Raw genomic sequence first — 20,380 nt, 5'->3', positions numbered from 1 at the left:
GCAGCAGTTTTCCGCCAGCACCAGTTTTCCTCTGGCCACCCGCCCGATCGGAGCGCCTCCTGATCAGAGTTCCTCTCGGGGTAGCCGAACGCGCTGGCGGGAGGCGCTCTGATCGGCGGGTGGTCAGAGGAAAACTGCTGCTGGCGGAAAACTGGTGCCGGCAGCCAGGTGAAAGTCTATTGCACGAAACTTCGTGCAACGGGTTTCTAGTTTACATATAAAATGATATCATGGTGCAGGAAGGAGATATGTGGATGGGGTATAGATGAAAAAAGACTGGTCATGAGTTGATAACTGTTTAAGTTGGCTGATGGATCCATGGAAATTCATTATAGTACTAGTAGCCCGTTTGCACGAAGATTCGTGCAATAGACCTTCATTCACCTGGCTGCCTGCACCAGTTTTCTGCCGGCACCAGGGACCCAGGCCTTGGCTGTGGCCACCGCCTTCTGCCTTTTTCAGGGTCGGGGCTTGGCCCCGGGCGGCACCCAACATCCTTGCTAAGGATCGCAGGAGCCGACCCCCAGTGGTTTCCTGCGATCCGTGCAGGCTGCCCACTGGTGCCCAAGGCCGGGAAAGCCTCCGCCCCAGGCTTTCCTGGCCTTGGGCTCGCCGCACCCAGCGTCCCTGCTACCGATCACAGGAGCCGACCCCCAGTGGTTTTCTGCGATCGGTGCAGGCTCCCCGCTGGTGCCCAAGGCCCGGAAAGCCTCGGCCCCTGGGACCCCCGGGAGGGGCGGGAGGGGCCGGGCCATGCCCCCCCAGGTGGCCGATCGACCCCCGGACCCCCGAGAGGGGCGGGAGGGGCAGGACCATGCCCTCCCAGGTGGACGATCAACCCCGGGACCCCCGGGAGGGGCGGGAGGGGCAGGGCCACGCCCTCCCAGGTGGACGATCAACCCCGGGAGCCCCGGGAGGGGCGGGAGGGGCCAGGACACGGCCCCCTAGGTGGCCGATCGCCCCAGGCACCCCCCGGGAGCGGCTGAATGGGCCCGGCTACGCCCCCCCCGGGGTGCCGATGCGCCCGGCCACGCCCCCAAGGGGTGCCGATGGCCCCAGGCACCCCCGGGAGGGGTGGCATGGGCCCAGCCACGCCCCCCCCGGGGTGCCGATGGCCCCGGCCACGCCCCCCGGGGTGCCGATCGCTTCAGGCACCCCGGGGAGCGGCGGCATGGGCCTGGCCACGCCCCCCCGGGGTGCCGATCACCCCAGGCACCCCCGGGAGCGGCGGCATGGGCCCGGCCACGCCCCCCCCGGGGTGCCGATGGCCCGGCCACGCCCCCCGGGGTGCCGATCGCTTCAGGCACCCCCGGGAGCGGCGGCATGGGTCCGGCCACGCCCCCTGGGGTGCCGATGGGCCCAGCCACGCCCCCCCGGAGTGCCGATCGCCCCAGGCACCCCGGGGAGCGGCGGCATGGGCCCGGCCACGCCCCCCCGGGTGCCGATCGCCCCAGGCACCCCCGGGAGCGGCGGCATGGGCCCGGCCACGACCCCCCGGGGTGCCGATGGGCCCGGCCACGCCCCCTGGGGTGCCGATCGCTTCAGGCACCCCAGGAGCAGCGGCATGGGTCTGGCCACGTCCCCCAGGGTGCCGATGGGCCCGGCCACGCCCCCCCCCATGGTGCTGATCGCCCCAGGCACCCCGGGGAGTGGCGGCATGGGTCCGGCCACTTGGCACCGCCATCTTGAACTTCTCAACGGTGGATATGCCACCCGGAGTCCCGCCCCCAGCCTCCTGCCGGCCCAATCGTGGGCATAGCGGAGGTGCGGTCAATTTGCATGATTCTCTATTATAAGGTAAGATTATCTCTTTCATATATTTTTAAATTAACCATCATACACAAGTTTTTATTTTTTCCCTTTATTTATTTATTATTATTTTTTATTTATTTATATATTTTATTGATTTTTTACAGAGAGGAAGAGAGAGGGATAGAGAGTTAGAAACATCGATGAGAGAGAAACATCGATCAGCTGCCTCCTGCACACCCCCTACTGGGGATGTGCCTGCAACCAAGGTACATGCCCTTGACCGGAATCGAACCTGGGACCCTTGAGTCTGCAGGCCGACGCTCTATCCACTGAGCCAAACCAGTTTTGGCAATTTTTTTTCCCCCTTTATTGATTAAGGCATTACATATATGTCCTTATCCCCTCATTGCCTCCCTACCTCCCCCCCACCACTCATGTCCTCACCCTCCTGTTGTCTGTGTCCATTGGTTAGGCTTATATGCATGCATACAAGTCCTTTGGTTGATCTCTCCTTCTTAACCCCACCCTCCCCTACATTCCCTCTGAGGTTTGACAGTCTGATCAATGCTTCTCTGTCTCTGGATCTGTTTTTGTTCATCAGTTTATGTTGTTCATTATAGTCCACAAATGAGTGAGATCATGTGATATTTATCCTTCTCTGACTGGCTCATTTCGCTAAGCATAATGCTCATACAAAAGTTTTTAAATAGTGCTGAAACCGGTTTGGCTCAGTGGATAGAGCGTCGGCCTGCGGACTCAAGGGTCCCGGGTTCGATTCCGGTCAAGGGCATGTACCTTGGTTGCGGGCACATCCCCAGTGGGGGGTGTGCAGGAGGCAGCTGATCGATGTTTCTCTCTCATTGATGTTTCTAACTTTCTATCCCTCTACCTTCCTCTCTGTAAAAAATCAATAAAATATATTTTAAAAAAAGTTTTTAAATAGTGAAAAGAAGCTTTACTGGCATTTATCAAACTATACTCCAAATATTCTTACTTTAAGTGATAAGTTCTTGTTTTAAAGCAGAGATTTTCTTTAATTTAGAGACATAGAAAGTTCTAGTCTTTAAATTAGCAAAGTAGATACAACAGTCTAAAATACTGTCCTCAAACTTTAATGCACATCGGAATCACCTGGAAGGATTGACTGTTAAAAGATTGTTTTTATTAATTTGAGAGAGAGAGGAAGGTAGCGGAGAGAGAGGAGAGAGGGAAACATCAATGTGAGAGAGAAATATCAATCAGTTTGCCTCCCTTATGCACCCCAACTGGGGACCAAACCCACAACCTGGGCACATGTCCTGACCAGGAATCAAACTAGCAAAGCTTCAGTGCATAGGATGACACTCAACTGAGCCACACCGGCCAGATTCTCACAGATTTTTCTCTCAGACTTATCTATATAGCATAACGTATTTGAAAGGACATAATGTTCACCCAGCCAGTGTGCCTGAGTGGTTGAGTGTTGACCTAGGAACCAGCAGGTCAAGGTTTGGTTCCTGGTCAGGGAACATGCCCCAGTTGTGGGCTCAGTCCCCAATGGTGGCATTTAGGAGGCGGCTGATCAGTGAGTCATTGATGTTTCTATCTGTCTTTCCCTCTCCCTTCCTGTCCAAAATAAATAAAAATATTTTTTTTAAAAAAAGGACAATGTTCTCATTGATGAATGAGGGGACCAGGTTCCCTATTTCATATTCAGTAGACTAATGTTTTTAAGTTATAACATATATAGACAGAAAACAGAAGAATCATTTCTTCAGAAAAACCAAGATGGCGGCATAGGTAAGCACCTAAACTGCTGCCTCGCACAACAATTTCAAAACTACAACTGAACGACAAAACGAACATCATCCAGAACCACAGAAAAGCTGGCTGAGTGGAAATTCTACAACTAGAAGGAAAGAGGAAAGCACACAGAGAATTAGAGGAGCCGCATAAGGCTGAGGTACGGAGACACGCATGCGGGCGGCTGAGTGCCTGGCTGGCTTTCTCTAGCAGGAAGGAGACAAAAGCTCCCAACTGCGCTGAACCCCAGTTCCGACTGCACTGAACCCCAGTTCCGGGCGAGATCTTGGGGACCCAGGCTTATACGAGGGGAATCTGGACTGTCAGGTGGAAACTCAGGGGAGCCACGAAAGGCAGCGGTCTGGAGGCGCGCGTGCGAGTGTACGAAGAGAGGACTGACTGCTGAGTGTGCCGCTGGCTTTCTCTACCTGGGTGGGAAACGGAAGCTCCCCACTACGCTGAACTCCAGTTCCGGGCGAGAATCTGGGAATCCAGATTCATTGGGGGAGAAACTGGACTGTCTGGCAGTGGGCGAAACTCGAGGGCGGCTTTCTCTCAGAGGTGCTTGCAGCGATTACTGAGGGACACTGATACCCAGGGGCCTCATAGGGCAGGGCTGATGGGAAGCCAAGACTGTCTGCTCAGCACTGAGACTCCGCCCCATCCAAGCTGAGCACAGAGGCTTTTGCAATTTTTCAAGTCTGGTCCTATAAGGCTGTCTCCAAAACAGAAGTTCTTCCAGCGTAGACACAGCTGATCCTCACAGCCAATTGGCCTGTAGGTCAATTCCTCCCAGTGATACCAACAACAATCAAGACTTAACTACAACAAGGTTGTACACACAGTCCACAAAGGGGTGCACCAAGAGTATCCTCTTCAGGTAACTGGGGAGGCCGAGCCACTGGGCCATATAGGACACCTAGCACACAAAGCTACCCTACCAACTCAGGGAAGCATCGAAAATGCGGAGACAAAGAAACAGATCACAAATGAAAGAAATGGAGGAAAACAAACGACGGGACATAGAGTTCAAAACCACAGTTATAAGGTTTTTCAAGAATTTCCTAGAAAAGGCCGATAAATTTAACGAGATTCTCAAGGATATGAAAAAGGACCACCTAGAAATTAAACATACACTGACTGGAATAAAAAATATTATACAGAGACCCAACAGCAGACTAGAGGAACGCAAGAATCAAGTCAAAGATTTGAAATACAAAGAAGCAAAAAACACTCAACCAGAAAAGCAAAAAGAAAAAAGAATACAAAAAGTTGAAGATAGTGTAAGAAGCCTCTGGGACAACTTCAAGTGTACCAACATCAGAATAATGGGGGTGACAGAAGAAGAGAGAGAGCAAGATACTGAAAACCTATTTGAAGAAATAATGACTGAAAACTTCCCCCACCTGGTGAAAGAAATAGACTTACAAGTCCAGGAAGCGCAGAGAACCCCAAACAAAAGGAATCAATCCAAAGAGGACCACACCAAGACACATCATAATTAAAATGCCAAGAGCAAAAGACAAAGAGAGAATAGTAAAAGCAGCAAGAGAAAAACAGTTAATTACCTACAAGGGAGCACCCATACCATTGTCAGCTGATTTCTCAACAGAAACTATGCAGGCCAGATTGGAGTGGCAAGAAATATTCAAAGTGATGAATAGCAAGAACCTACAACCAAGATTACTCTACCCAGCAAAGCTATCATTCAGAATTGAAGGTCAGATAAAGAGCTTCACAGATAAGAAAAAGCTAAAGGAGTTCATCACCACCAAACCAGTATTATATGAAAGGCTGAAAGGTATTCTTTAAGAAGAGGAAGAAGAAAAAGGTAAAGATAAAAATTATGAGCAACAAATACATATCTATCAACAAGTGAATCTAAAAATCAAGTGAATTAAAAATCTGATGAACAGAATAAACTGGTGAATATAATAGAATCAGGGGCATAGAAAAGGAATGGACTGAAAATTCTCAGGGAGAAAGGGGTGTAGGAGGTGCGGGAAGAGACTGGACAAAAATTGTACACCTATGGATGAGGACAGTGGGGGAGAGGTAAGGGCAGAGGGTAGGGTGGGAACCAGGTAGAGGGGAGCTATGGGGGGAAAAAAGAGGAACAATTGTAATAATCTGAACAATAAAGATTTATTAAATTTTAAAAAAAGAAAACAGATCACTGTTTTCCTAGAAACGAGAGTGGAAAGAAGGTAGTTACAAAAGGGCACAAGAACACTTTTGAGGGTGATTTATCATATTGACTGTAGTAATGGTTTCAAGGATGTGTATGTATGTGAAAACTTACCAAATTGTATTCTTTAGATACACAGTGTTTTCTATGTAAATTATACCTCAGTAATGTTGCAAGAAATGTTAAACATATAAAAAGTATAGTGATTTCACATTTTTACTAAGGATTCAAATAGATAACCAGAAATGTTTCAAGGAATATGAATAAGGTTTTTTTTCTCATAAAACTACAGAAGCTGAGATTCTGGAGCAATCCAAGGATCTGAGAGTCCCCCATTCCTACAGTGAGCAGATCTCCTATGGTTGCTCCTACTTCTTCCCCATGACACAGGGAATATTCTAGTTGCACTCATACCGTCAAGCCTTTTTAAAATGACCAACTTCTAATATGAAAGACATTAAGAGTTCATCCCCAGCCATCCTGCCTTTCACATCCTGTGTATTCCTTTTTTCTCCTAAGCAAAACATTTCAAAGACAGTGACATTGTAAAGTGCCTTCTCTTGTTCCTTATCTATGAATCGGGGATAAAGCTACCCAGCATACAGGATTGTGATATGGATTAAGTAAAAAATTTAAGTGCCTGGCATCAGGGCTCAGTAAATAGCTCCTTCCTGCTCAAAATCCTTCTCTGACAAAAAAACAACACAGTAATGAAAATAATTTCATGTGTTTTCTGAAGGATTACTTCACATTTCAAACCAACTTAATATTAAAAAATTTAATAGTTAAAAACTGTCATCAAACCATAAAGTTATAGAAATTGACAGATTTTCTTTAGAAAATAATTTCTGAGCACAATCTATCCCTTAAAGCAGTGATGGCGAACCTATGACACGCGTGTCAGCACTGACACGCATAGCCATTTCTGATGACACGCGGCTGCTGAGGCGGCTGCATGCCGAGGATGAAACATTTGCGAAATAATGTTTTTTCCTCAAAGTGACACACTACCCGAGTTATGCTCAGTTTTTTGGCGAAGTTTGACACACCAAGCTCAAAAGGTTGCCCATCACTGCCTTAAAGAGTTTCATTAGGTTGATGAAACAGCTCTATTTTGGAACAGTGATCACTGTCTACTCTGACAGGTGCTAGTGAATTAAATGCCTGCCGGGTTAAATCAGAGCAATGCCAGGCAGACAATTACTGCATATGCTATGAATGCATACCCCCAAATTTTTTTTAAAAAATCCTTTATTGCACTGAAAATTTGCTGTCCTAGAGCTTTCAAAATAACAACACAATTTTCCTGTATTTGGAGATAGCAATCAAATTCATGGATACATAAATACATGTTTTCTGACTTATTCTATTATCTTTTGGTATATTGGTAAATTTTTCTCCCATTATTAAAAGACACTGTGGCCACAGTTGAAAATAAAACAAAAGAATGATTCCCTGAAGTTAGAAAAAGGGGGGACTGTGGCCAGTAGTTGCACACTCCTCTTTTCCTCTGCTCAGTTTTTAGTCTAAAAGTGGAATTACTCCTGAGTGCACATTTTCAGAACATACCAAATCCAATGCATCCAAATTTTTATTAAACTTAGTTTCATATTTACCAACTGACTGCAACCCCCCTCCTCCAAGTTGGAGTTCAGTGTGGTTACAGTCTAATCACATTTATATAGCCAATTGAAAATTACTAACTTACCTGGACAATTACTTCCATATTATGTGTACTATTAATGTAGTCTCTTGGGTTCCACTTCAGTGTGAAAATAGGACCAGACAAATGAGTAGCTTCCCCTAAATGAACTCCATCGATCTTAACTGTGACAGAAGTAATGGAGGATGAGGAAAAGGCCAAGACTCTGAAATGAAAGCATATATAAAACAGGTTTTAGGTATTGTCATTGTTTTTATAAAGGAGAATAACCTATAATAATCTGAAAAGATAAAAGTATAGGCAGAATCATGACATGGTACAATTGTAGGGACCACTATTCATATAATTTGGTTTCTTTCCGAATGGTGGCTTTTGGAGTTGCATAATTCAGGAAACCTGACCTGGTGAGAAATTAGAAACAATTCTGGAGTAGTTTCTGGAGTATATTTTGGAGTAGACCCCAAGTTCTTTCTGAAGAAACTCCTGAAGTCCTGTTTTTCCTCATAGGAAGAGAATGTAAATTAGACATTTGTTCATCTAATGTCAAGCCTACCATCTCCTTATTTGGTTCCCATTCACTTATTTGGTTCTTTTATCTATACTAAAGACGCAATGTTACAAATAAGGCTAAGGTTACCAGGCCCCAAAGAATATAATGCCTAAATCTGGTATACAGCTCCTATAAAAAGAAAACTGAGAAATGTATGTTTTACTTAACTAGCGATAAAAACATATCTTAAAACAGCTTGATACCATTTTTTTTCCAGATTAAGTAGTAAATCTTTTTAAAAGTACAATATCTAATAACATAAATTAGTACCCGTTTTTAAAAGTAATTGGGTACCTTATTCACTGATGGTGGGAATGTGAAGTGGTAAAGCCACTATGGAAAACAGAATGGTGGTTCCTCGAAAAATTAAACATATAATTACCATGTGATCCAGCAGTTCCACTTCTGGATATATACCCCCCAAAATTAGACCTTTCAAAATAGTGGCACAATTTTGAATGCAGGATTTTGAACAGATATTTGTACTCAGGCTATAGAAGCATTGCTCACAGTTGCCCAAAAGTGGAAGCACAAGTATCTATTTATGGATGAATGGATAAACACATATGTAACATATCCATATAATGAAATATTATTCGGGATTGAGAAGGAATGAATTTCTGACACATGCTACAACATATATGAACCTTAAACACACTATGCTAAGTGTAAAAAGCCAGTCACAAAAGGACAGAGAACTCTACTTATATGAGATATCTAGAATAGTCAAATTCATAGAGACAGTAGAATGTTGATTGCCAGGGGCTACAGGTAGGTAGTAATAAGCGAGTTATTGTTGAACTAGTGGCCCGGTGCACAAAATTCGTGCATTGATAAATTCCAGTCAAGTTGGGACCCCTCGAAAGATGTCCTACTGCCCGTTTACAGGGATCGGGCCTACACCGGCAGTCGGACACCCCTCTCACAATCCGGGACTGATGGCTCCAGCTGCTCACCTGCTTGCCTGCCTGCCTGACTGCCCCTAACCACTCTGCCTGCCGGCCTGCTTGCCCCAAACTGGCCTGCTCACCCCCAACTGCCCCCCTGCTGAACTGCTCACTCCAAACTTCTCCCCCCCGCTGTCCTGATCACCTCCAACTGACCCAACTGGCCCCCCTGCTGGTCTGCTTACCCCCAACGGCCCCTGTTGTCCCATCCTAGCCTGATCACCCCCAGGGCAACCCAAGGTCCCAGCCCCTCCTTTTTTTCTTTCTTTTTTTTTCAGCGCCTCCTTGAGTGGAGGCCAGGGCCGGCTAGAAGCAAGTATCTAGGATTTATTTATCTTCTATAATTGAAACTTTGTAGCCTTGAGCGGAGGCCAGGGCCAGCCAGGAAGCTTGGCTTCCTCCATTTCCGGGGGCTACCCAAGCCTCCTGCTTGCTCCAGCTCCGTGGCCACCGCCATTTTTATTGGGATTTATTTATCTTCTATAATTGAAACTTAGTAGCCTTGATCGGAGGCCAGGGCTGGCCAGGGCGGGAGGGAAGCTTGGCTCCCTCCATTGCTGGGGCAACCCAAGCCTCCTGCTTGCTCCAACTCTGTGGCCGGCCACCATCTTGGTTGGATTAATTTGCATAATTGCTCCTGATTGGCTGGTGGGCGTAGCTTGGTGTAGCAGAGTGATGGTTAATTTGCATGTTTCTCTTTTATTAGTGTAGATGGGTAAAGAGTTTCAGTTTTGGAAGATGCAAGCTCTGGTGATGGGTGGTGGTGACAGTTGCACAGCAATATGAATGTACTTAATGCCACTGAATTTAACACTTAAATTTTAACACCTAAAAATGGTTAAAATGGTAAATTTTATGTATGTATATTTTACTACAATTAAAAAAAAATAATGATTTTTAGTTACAAAAAATGTAATTGGGCAATCTTTATCAACAGTCATACGGGAATTCAAACTCTTTCACTCAGAATCCCATTTCTAGAACACTAAAGAAATTACTCAAATGAAGGAAGACTGTATACATCAGATGGCTTATCTCCAAATTGGGAAAAAATCTAAAAGTTCACAGTCAGATAGAAAAATGGTTAGATAAATTGTGACATATTTTATCTGTTGAAAGAAAAATATAGGAATTAGAATAGACTGGGCCCAAAAGGAGACTTGACTTGGGGTGGTCAACACACAATACAATATACAGATGATGTATTGTAGTATTGAATACCTGAAACCTGTATACTTTTATTAACCAACTAGAGGCCTGGTGCACGAATTTGTGCATGGGTGGGGGTCCCTCAGCCTGGCCGGCGATCAGGGCCATGGGGGCCGTCTCACCTAGTCCCCATTGGAGCTTTTCGGGGCCAGCCAGCTGGGAGGAGGGACCACAGGAGGCTGGACGGCCACGGGAGGTTGGCTGTGGGAGAGCACTGACCACCAGGGGGCCGCTTCTGCATTAAGCATCTGCCCCCTGGTGGTCAGTGCACATCATAGCGACCAGGTGTAAAGGTCGCTTAGGCTTTTATATATATAGATGTCAGCCCAATACATTTTTAAAAAAAAGAATAGATTGTGCCCTATTATTACAACTATGTAAAAACATGCCTAAAAGAGAATGCCTACTAAGGGAAATTCAAAATCATTAATAACAGTTCTATTGGCGAAGGGTGGGGATACACATATAATTCCACACCCTATTTTCTAAAGGTGGTGGCTGTATTACTTTTCAAAATAAAATTTAAAAGAGCATAAAGTACATATATTACCTTAGCTGTTTTGGCTCAGTGGATAGAGCATCAGCCTGCAGACTGAGGGGTCCAGGGATCGATTCCAGTCAAGGGCACATGCCCAGGATGCAGGCTCAATCCCCAGTAGGGGGCATGAAGGAGGCAGCCAATCAATGATTCTCTCTCATCATTGATGTCTCTATCTCTCTCACTCTTCCTTCCTCTCTGAAATCAATAAAAATATGCTTAAAAATAAAGTACATATATTTATAAGAGTGCCTTTATGTTTGAGAAAAGTTTCATAAGTCTCTTTAATTCACAGTCACATTCACATGGCAATGGAATATTTAATTCCATAAGGTTTATATAGCTTTTTCTTTTTTGGAAGGCTATATAGCAAAATGGAAAAAAAAATTATATAAAATATAACTGTTTTAAGTAGTATACAAAGGAATATCTTAGAATAACCCTAGAATATGTATATTTTTACCTAATAAAAGAGAAACATGCAAATTAACCATCACTCCGCTACGCCCACAGCCAATCAGAGTGAGTATGCAAACCAACCCAACAAAGATGGAGGTTAATTTGCATATGCAGGCGCGGAGTGGAGTGAAGCCTGCTATGAGGGGAAGGGGGGGCAGCGGAGGGAGCTACTGGAGTGGTGCTCCGGACAGAAGCGAGGACTTGCTGGCTCCAGGCGGCCCCGGAGCTAGGAGGTGCCGGCTTCTGGGCTGCCAGGGAGCAGGGACTTGCCAGCTCCCGGGCAGCTGGGAGTGAAGCCAGGGGAAAGAAGGCCTATTCTTGCACGAATATCATGCAATGGGCCTCTAGTATAATTATAACAATATAACAACATGCAGATAAAAAAGTGGGATAAAATACACAAAAGTAATAATGGTAGAATTATGGGTTTCTGGATAGTTTTTAAACTTTCAGTAGCATACTAGTAAATATATGATATATATATACATATATATGTGTGTGTGTATATATGTGTGTGTATATCTATCTATCTATCTATCTATCTATCTATCTATACACATAGAGAGAGAGACAGAGACAGAGAGGAAGAGAGAGAGAGAGAGAGAGAGAGGGAGAGATTCTTAGAAAGAGGAAGGGAGGGAGAGAGAGAGAAAAAAAAAAACATCAATAGGTTGCCTCCCAAACACACTCAGACTGGGAGTCTAACTTACAACCTGGGTATGTGCCCTGACTGGAAATAGAACTTGCAACCTTTTGGTATATGGGATGACACTCCAACCAACTGACCCACACTGGCCAGGGCTAAAATATATTTTTAACTGAATTGGAATGAAACAGTAACCAACTGGTCTATCTATACTATTAAAAGGGTAATATGCTAATTAGGGCAGATGTCCATCCAGACAAAGCCACAGCGGCTGCGAGGCCTGGGATTTAGGCAGCTGTGGGCTCAGGCTGCCATGAGCCCCAGCGGCTGTGAAGCTTGGGGCTCAGGCCTTGCAGCCACCGCGGCTGGCAGTGGCAGCAGCAGCGAGGCGATGGGAGCGGCGCCTTCCTGTAATCAGCCCGGTCACCTCCCACAGAGGGAAGCCAGACTGCAGCTTAGGCCCGCTCCCCTCAGACATCCCCTGAGGGCTCCTGGACTGTGGGAGGGGGCAGGCCAGGCTGAGGGAACCCCCCGCCCCCAGTGCACGAATTTTCGTGCACTGGGCCTCTAGTATCCTTACTAATAAAAGCCTAAGTAGTCGTCATGCCATGATGCCCTCACGCCGTCACAAGATGGCTGCGCACACAGCAGTCGCGCACAGGTGGATGAGGCTGGACTTGATGCTGCATGCACGACACGAAGCCTGCCTGGGAGTCCTGCCTCCTGGCTCTGCACGGCGTGGAGGTGGGACCCCTGCCTCCAGCCTACCTCTTCGGGGCAATCCATCGAGGAGCCCTGGATGGGTGGGCGGGGCCTACCTCTTTGGGGTGACAGATCGCAGGGCTTCCGCACTGTGACAGGGCACAGGCCAGGCTGGGGGACCCTCTCCCACAAGTGCACGAATTTCATGCACCGGGCCTCTAGTATATATATAAAAGCCTAAGCAACCATTACGACTGAAATGACCAGTTGACCAGTCGCTATGATGTGCACTGACCACCAGGGGGCAGAAGATCAACACAGGAGCTGCCCCCTCTTGGTCAGTGAGCTCTTACAGCGAACCTCCCATGGCCGGAGTGGTGTTGGCATCCAGCATCCGTTCCTTCCACCCGGCCTGGTGACCGTCGCCTCCTCTCCCAACCCCGCCGGGCCACCGGGGGTGGTGGTGGCAGATGCAGCCCCTTTCCCAGAGGGGCCAAGGGCCAGCTCCCTCCTTGGGGCCGGCGGCCAACCTCCCACGCCCCATCCCTTCCCCAAGCTGGCAGGCCCCGACTGGCCCACCACCCAGCCGCCGCAGTGGCAGTGCGGTGGCAAAGGAAGCAGGAGTGGGGGAGGCAGGGAACCACACGGTGGTGGGGCGGCGGCATCCATTCCTTCCATGCCCTGCCCAGCGACACGTTGCCTTCTCCCCGGGCCCCGGGCTGGGACAGGGAGCCGGGTTGGGTGGCAGTGGATGTGGCCCCTTTCCCATGGGGGCCGAGGCCGGCTCCCTCCTCGGGGCCGGTGGCCAAACTCCCGTGCCCTGTCCCTCCCCCTGGCCTGCAGGCCCTAATCAGTCCTGATCGCTGGCCAGGCCTAGGGACCCCACCCGTGCACCGGGCCTCTAGTCTTTACATAATGTTTAGATTGTTGAGACAACTAAAGTAGGACATCTCATAGCTGTGCATGGGAATGCAGTCACAATGATTGATTCTCCATCAATATCAAACTGAAAGAAAATTCTGAAAATTTTCTACATACCTGATGTGTGTTGAGTGAAGGAGTCTTTCTAGTGGTTCATGTTTAGGAGAACTATAGAGGAGCGACTTAGGATTGGTGATAAGAATCACAGGCCACTCGCCAAAGATCAAATCTGAAAAGCTAAAGAGGTCATGATCAAAAGCAAAGATGCGGTACCTAGAGAACAGAGGACACAAGGCAATTAGTCACTTCACATTTTAAGAGGCATGAAGGTCATAAACAGAACAAATGTAAAAATATAAAAATATACATCTTGAGATCATGAATTTGAATGCAGAGTCAATAATATTGTTTTTGTCTTCTTCTCTGACCTCTATCACTTTATACTTCACATTTGTCACAACCGGGATTTGACTGAAGCAATGAATTTAACTATGCCTTGATAAATGTCTGGTACATAGCATACACTCTTTAATTTTTAAATGATTTTTTAATTTTTAAATAAATGCTTGTTGAATTAATTCATTTTGAACCTGAGATATTCGTCTTAAGCCTAATATCTGACATTCTTCACACCATCAACAATGCTACATAAAATATTAAAATAAACACAATTAGAAACCTTTCACTTGTCTTTTAAATCTTTATTTCTATAATTTCAAAGAAATTAACAAAAGTTAAGCTGTCTTGATTTTCTAAATGCACAATGAAAGTTATAGAATAACCAGTTTTGCCCTAGCTTGTTTGTTTCATGGATACAGCATCGGCCCATGGACCAAAGGGTCCCATGTTCAGTTCTGGTCAAGGGCATGTACCTTGGTTGCAGGCCCAATCCCCAGCCCCAGGTTGGGGTGAGTACAGAGGGCAAGCAATCGATGTGTCTCTCTCACATAGATGTTTCTCTCTCTTAGTCTCTCTCCCTTCCTTCCTCTCTCTCTAAAAATCAATGAAAAAATATCCTCGGGTGAGGATTAACAACAACAACAACGAAAAGGAATAACCAGTTTTGCATTTTCTAACTTTCAGAACTGAGAAATAATTAACTATGGCAGAAACAAGAATGTTCACCAAATACTCCATGTGCTCCCCTGCATTTCCCAGTCTCCCCGGTATTAGGTTGGGACCATGTGACTAGTTCTGACCAATGGGCTGTGAACAGAAGTGACACATATCACACTTCTGGTCCAAAGTACTAGAATTGAGGTGTTGAAATAGTGGCCTTTTAAGATGGAGGAAGTCTGAATCCCTGCCACCCTCTAGAAGAGAGTTGCCTGACTCATACCAGCTTTATATAAATGAAAAAATAGACATCTGTTGTGTTAAGCCACACGTTTATTTGCATCTACAACAAAGCCTGGCCTTATATTACTAATATACTATTTTTAAAAACTATTTTACTAGTACAACTTAAATGTCTAGTAAGGGCAGATAAAAGTTAGATACTTTCAGTAAAACTCCAAATAAAACCCCAGGGTTAGAACACAGGAGAGCAGGTGGGAAGAGGAAAAAAAGGTTTCATAATTAATATCACTTAAATAAAGAGCCCGATCAAGGATTAGGAACAAGGCAATTCCAGCCCAGCCCACAGCCTTACAGTCATGAAAAGACAGGTCTTATAAGACTCAAAGTAATTATAGTAGCCAGTAGCCAACTAATTACAGGCTTCAAGCGTAGCTTTTACCCAGATTCTACAAACGCCAACTAAAATGAGTAAGTACCAACTACAATGTAAAGCTGCTTCTTAATTAATGGAGATATTTAAAAATGGAAAGAAAACATATTCAGCTCAGCAAATATTTATTGGGTACATAATATCTGCAGAGCACTGAATCTTAATAAACAGCAATTGATAATAAACAATGAAGTGATACTCATCGATACTTAAACTAGTGCACTTAAATGTTATTATCAAAGTTATAATATATTTAGTTCTCTTTCTATATTTAATTATACTGTATGCTTTTGATAAGTTATGTTTCTTCTTAGGAAGACATTAACCTTAACAAAACCAATTATCATCTATTTGAAGAACTTAAATCACTAACTCTTGTAGCAATAACTAGAAATGTGGATATAAAATTCAGGGGAGCCCTGGCCAGTGTGGCTCAGTTGGTTGGGCATTATCCCATGCACTGAAAGGTTACCCATTCGATTCCTGGTCAGGACACATGCCGGAATTTCGGGCTCAATCCCAGGTAGGGGTTTACAGGAGGCAGCCAATCTGTTTTGCTCTCACACAGATGTTTCTCTTCTCTCCTTTCCTCTCTCTCTAAAAATCAATTAAAAATAAAAATTAATAATTAAATTAAAGCCCAGCCGGCGTGGTTCAGTGGTTGAGTATCGTTTATGAACCAGGAGGTCACGGTTCGATTCCCAGTCAGGGCACATGCCTGGGTTGCAGCTCCATCCTCAGTGTGGGGAGTGCAGAAGGCAGCCAATCAATGATTCTCTCTCATCATTTATGTTTCTATCTCTCTCTCCCTTTCCTTTACTCTGAAATCAATAAAAAATACATATATTAAAAAAATTAAATTAAATAAATTAAATGACATATTTCTAGTCATAGTGTTTTTATTTCTCTCTTAAAATTTTATTGATTTTATGTATTCATTGGTTGCTTTTTGTATGTACCCTGATTGGAGATCGAATCCACAACCTTAGCATATCGGGATGATGCTCTAACCAATTGAGCTACCCCACCAGGGCTGTTCCTAGTGTTTCTCAAAGTTTGGTCCACAGCGCGCCTGGTATGCTTTTATTTATTTGTTTGTTTGTTTATTTACTGGAGGCCCAGTGCACGAAATTCGTGCACTCCTGCGCCCTCTCACAGTCTGGGGAGTGGGCCTAAGCTGGCAGTCGGTCATCCTTAGCGCTGCCGCGGAGGCAGGAGAGACTCCCACCACTGCCACTGTGCTCCCCTGTGGGAGTGCACTGACCATCAGGGGCCAGCGCCTGTGTTGAGCGTCTTTTCCCTGATGGTCAGTGTGCGTCATAGCGACTGGTCATTCCACCATTCAGTTGATTTGCATATTAGCCTTTTATTATATAAGATTTATGTATTAACTTATTTTTTAAGTAACATATTTTTGCTTAACAGCTTTTATTTATTTATTTATTTATTTATTTATTTATTTATTTACTAGAGGCCCAGTGCACGAAATTCACGCGGGGGGGGGGGGGTTATCTCTCAGCCCAACCTGCACCCTCTCCAATCTGGGCCCCTCGAGGGATGTCCGAATGCCCGTTTAGGCCCCATCCCACCTCTCACAATCGAGGACTGCTGGCTCCCAACTGCTCGCCTGCCTGCCTTCCTGATTGCCCCTAACTGCTTCTGCCTGCCAGCCTGATCACCCCCTAATCACTCCCCTGCCAGCCTGATTGATGCCTAACTGCTCCCCTGCCAGCCTGTTTGCCCCCAACTTCCCTCCTCTGCCAGCCTGGTCTCCCCTAACTGCCCTCCCCTGCAGGCCTGTTTGCCCCTAACTGCCCTCCCCTGCAGGCCTGGTCACCCCTAAATGCCCTCCCCTGCAGGCCTGGTCCCCCCCAACTGCTCTCCCCTGCAGGCCTGGGTCCCCCACAACTGCCCTTCCCTGCAGGCCTGGTCCCCCCCAAATTCCCTCCTCTGCCAGCTTGGTCACCCCTAACTGCCCTCCCCTGCAGGCTTGATTGCTCCCAACTGCCCTCCCTTGCAGGCCTGGTCCCTCCCAACTGCCCTCCCCTGCTGGCCATCTTGTGGTGACCATCTTGTGTCCACATGGGGGCAGCCATCTTGTGTGTTGGAGTGATGGTCAATCTGCATATTACTCTTTTATTAGATAGGACTAGGGGCCTGGTGCACAAAATTCGTGCACTGTGGGGGGTTCCCCTCAGCCCAGCCTGCCCCCTCTCACATGCTGGGAGCCCTCAGGGGATGTCCTACCACAGTCTGGCCTCCCTTTGTGGGAGACAACCAGGCTGATCAGAGAAAGGCACCAGCCCCATCACCCCACTGCTGCAGCCACTGCCAGTCACCACTGCCACCAAGGTGTTTTCATCAACACGGACTCCGGTCCCTTCACCACGAAAAAAACGACAACTTTCTTTAGGCATTTTCAAGATGTGTCTTTCAGATGATATGACATTTCTTTCTTTCTTTTTTTTATCCTCACCTGAGGATATGTTTCCATTGATTTTTAGAGAATGTGGAAGAGAAAGGGAAAGACAGAGAGAAACATCAAAGTGAGAGGAACACTTTGATTGGTTGCCTCCTGTATGAGCCCTGACCTGGGCCCCAGCCAGGGAGGAGCCTGCAACTTAGGTACATGCCCTTGATCAGAATCTAACCTGGACCCTGCGGTTGGCAAACCTAGGCATTATCCACTGAGCCAAACCGCCTAGGGCAGGTTATGACATTTCTTAGCCCTCCAGCAGCAGACCATTTTTTTCTCCAGGAGTGTGGTGGAAAAGCCTTAGATCACCTTTTTGGATTCTTATATCCAAGTTACTAAGAATATTACCAGTGGCATACAGGGAGCTTAGCCAATGAGTGGTCAGAAAAGATGTTTCCTCTGTAGTTCACACCTATCTCCTCCGATTCCGGCTACAACCCTGCCAAGGCCTAAAGCTTCAGGGAGTGGGCAGGGGCCGCCCCAGTTCCCTCCAATCGTTGGCTCCACCTCTGCCAAGGCCTAAAGCCTCCAGCCCTGGGCAGGGGACCCCAGCTGGCTCCAATTGCCCAGATCCCCCCCCCACACACACACACACCACCGGCCAAGGCCGCAAGCCTCTGGCCGAGGCTCAGGCCCTGGGCAGGTACCCACAGCTTGCTCCGATCACCTGCAGGGGACTCCCAGCTCGCTCCGATCACCCCGCTCCACTCCAGACCAAGGTAGCAAGCCTCTGGCTGAGGCTCGGGCCCTGGGCAGGGACCCCCAGCTCGCTCCGATTGCCCGCAGGGGACTCCCAGCTCGCTCCGATCACCCGGCTCCACCCCAGGCCAAGGTTGCAAGCCTCTGGCCGAGGCTTGGGCCCTGGGTAGGGACCCCCAGCTCGCTCTGATCGCCTGCAAGGGACCCCAGCTGGCTCCGATTACCCTGCTCCACCCCAGGCCAAGGCTCGGGCCCTGGGCATGGACCCCCAACTCGCTCTGATCGCCTGCATGGGACCCCAGTTGGCTCCGATCGCCTGGCTCTGCCCCCAACCAAGGCCGCAAGCCTCTGGCTGAGGCTCGGGCCCTGGGCAAGGACCCCCAGCTGGCTCTGATCGCCCGGCTCTGCCACCGGCCAAGGCCGCAAGCCTCTGGCTGAGGCTCGGGCCCTGGGCAAAGACCCGCAGCTCTCTCTGATCGCCTACAGGGGACCCCAGCTGGCTCCGATCACCTGGCTTCACCCTGGTCAAGGCCACAAGTCTGGCTGAGGCTTGGGCCCTGGGCAGGGACCCCCAGCTCGTTCTGATCGCCCGCAGAGGACCCCCAGCTGGCTCCGATGGCCAGCAGGGGACCCCCAGCTGGCTCTGATCACCCGGCTCCGGCCCTGGCAAAGGCCGCAACCCTGTGGCCGAGGCTCGGGCCCTGGGCAGGGATCCCCAGCTCACTCCAATCGCCTGCAGGGGACCCCAGCTGGCTCCGATCGCCTGGCTCCACCCCCAACCAAGGCCGCAAGCCTCTGGCCAAGGCTTGGGCCCTGGGCAGGGACCCGCAGCTCGCTCTGATCGCCTGCAGGGGACCCCAGCTGTCTCCAATCGCTGGCTTCACCCTGGTCAAGGCCACAAGCCTCTGGCCGAGGCTCAGGCCCTGGGCAGGGACCCCCAGCTCGTTCTGATCACCCGCAGGGGACCCCCAGCTGGCTCCGATGGACAGACTCCCAGTCAAGGCCAGCAAGGGCTGGCGGAAAGCCTGGCTTCCTCAATTGCTGGGGAAACCCAAGCCTCCCTCCTGTTCTCTGTGGCAGTAGCCATCTTGTTTGGGTTTATTTGCATATTAGCTCCTGATTGGCTGGTGGGCGTGGCTAGTGGATGTGGTGGATGTACGGTCAATTTGCGTATTAGATAGAATACAGGCCTGGTGCACGGGTGGGGGCCGGCTGGGTTTGCCCTGAAGGATGCAGTAACTATGAACAGATAGTTACTTTTATTAGATAGAATACAGGCCTGGTGCACGGGTGGGGGCCGGCTGGTTTGCCCTGAAGGATGTCCCGGATCAGGGTGGGGGTTCCCTTGGGGTATGGGGCGGACTGGGCGAGGGGCCTGTGGTGGTTTGCAGGCTGGCCACGCCTCCTGGTGACCCAAGCGGAGGCCCTGGTATCTGGGGTTTATTTATCTTCTACAATTGAAACTTTGTACCCTGGGGCGAAGCCAAGCCTTCTGCTTGCTCCGTGGCAGCAGCCATTTCTGTTGGGATTTATGTATCTTCTATCATTGAAACTTTGTAGCCTTAAGCGGAGGCCTGGGCCAGCCAGGGTGTGCAGAAAGCTTGGCTTCCTCCATCGCATGAGGCAACCCCAGCCTCCCACTCTTTCCAGCTCCGTGGCTGCCGCCATTCCTATTTGGATTTATGTATCTTCTATCATTGAAACTTTGTAGCCTTGAGTGGAGGCCTAGGCTGGCAAGGGCAGGTGGAAAGCTTGGCTTCCTCCATTGCCGGGGAAACCCAAGCTTCCCTCCTGCTCTCCGTGGCCATAGCCATCTTGGTTGGGTTTATTTGCATATTCGCTCCTGATTGGCTGGTGGGCATGGCTGGTGGGTGTAGTGGAGTCATGGTTAATTTGCATATTACTCTTTTATTAGATAGGATTTTTTTATTGATTTCAGAGAGGAAGGGAGAGGGAGAGAAAGACAAAAACATCTGGGGATCGAGCCCGCAACCTACGCATGAGCCCTTGACTGGAATCAAACCCAGGACCCTTCAATCCGCAGGCCAATGTTTTATCCACTGAGTCAAACCAGCTAGGGCCCTGGTATGCTTTTAAAATATGCATTTTCTTGGATCCT

At 48.0% G+C, this 20,380-nt stretch overlaps 1 protein-coding gene across 3 annotated transcripts in view; it reads right to left on the bottom strand.

The window, feature by feature from the left end:
- Positions 1-20,380, bottom strand: part of TMEM62 (transmembrane protein 62) — a 55,468-nt gene that overhangs the window by 17,249 nt on the left and 17,839 nt on the right. For all 3 annotated transcript variants that reach the window (XM_079769317.1, XM_079769318.1, XM_079769319.1), the window contains 2 exons: positions 13,475-13,630; positions 7,431-7,590 (listed from right to left, as the gene is read on the bottom strand). In XM_079769317.1, the coding sequence (XP_079625443.1) occupies positions 7,431-7,590; positions 13,475-13,630 (316 nt within the window). The remainder of the gene's footprint in view (positions 1-7,430; positions 7,591-13,474; positions 13,631-20,380) is intronic.

The sequence above is a fragment of the Cnephaeus nilssonii genome, assembly GCF_951640355.1.
Source record: "Cnephaeus nilssonii genome assembly, chromosome: 4".
NCBI classification, from domain to species: Eukaryota; Metazoa; Chordata; class Mammalia; order Chiroptera; family Vespertilionidae; genus Cnephaeus; species Cnephaeus nilssonii.
Note: the sequence above shows the minus strand (reverse complement) of the source record. Positions and strands in the feature narration are given on the sequence as shown.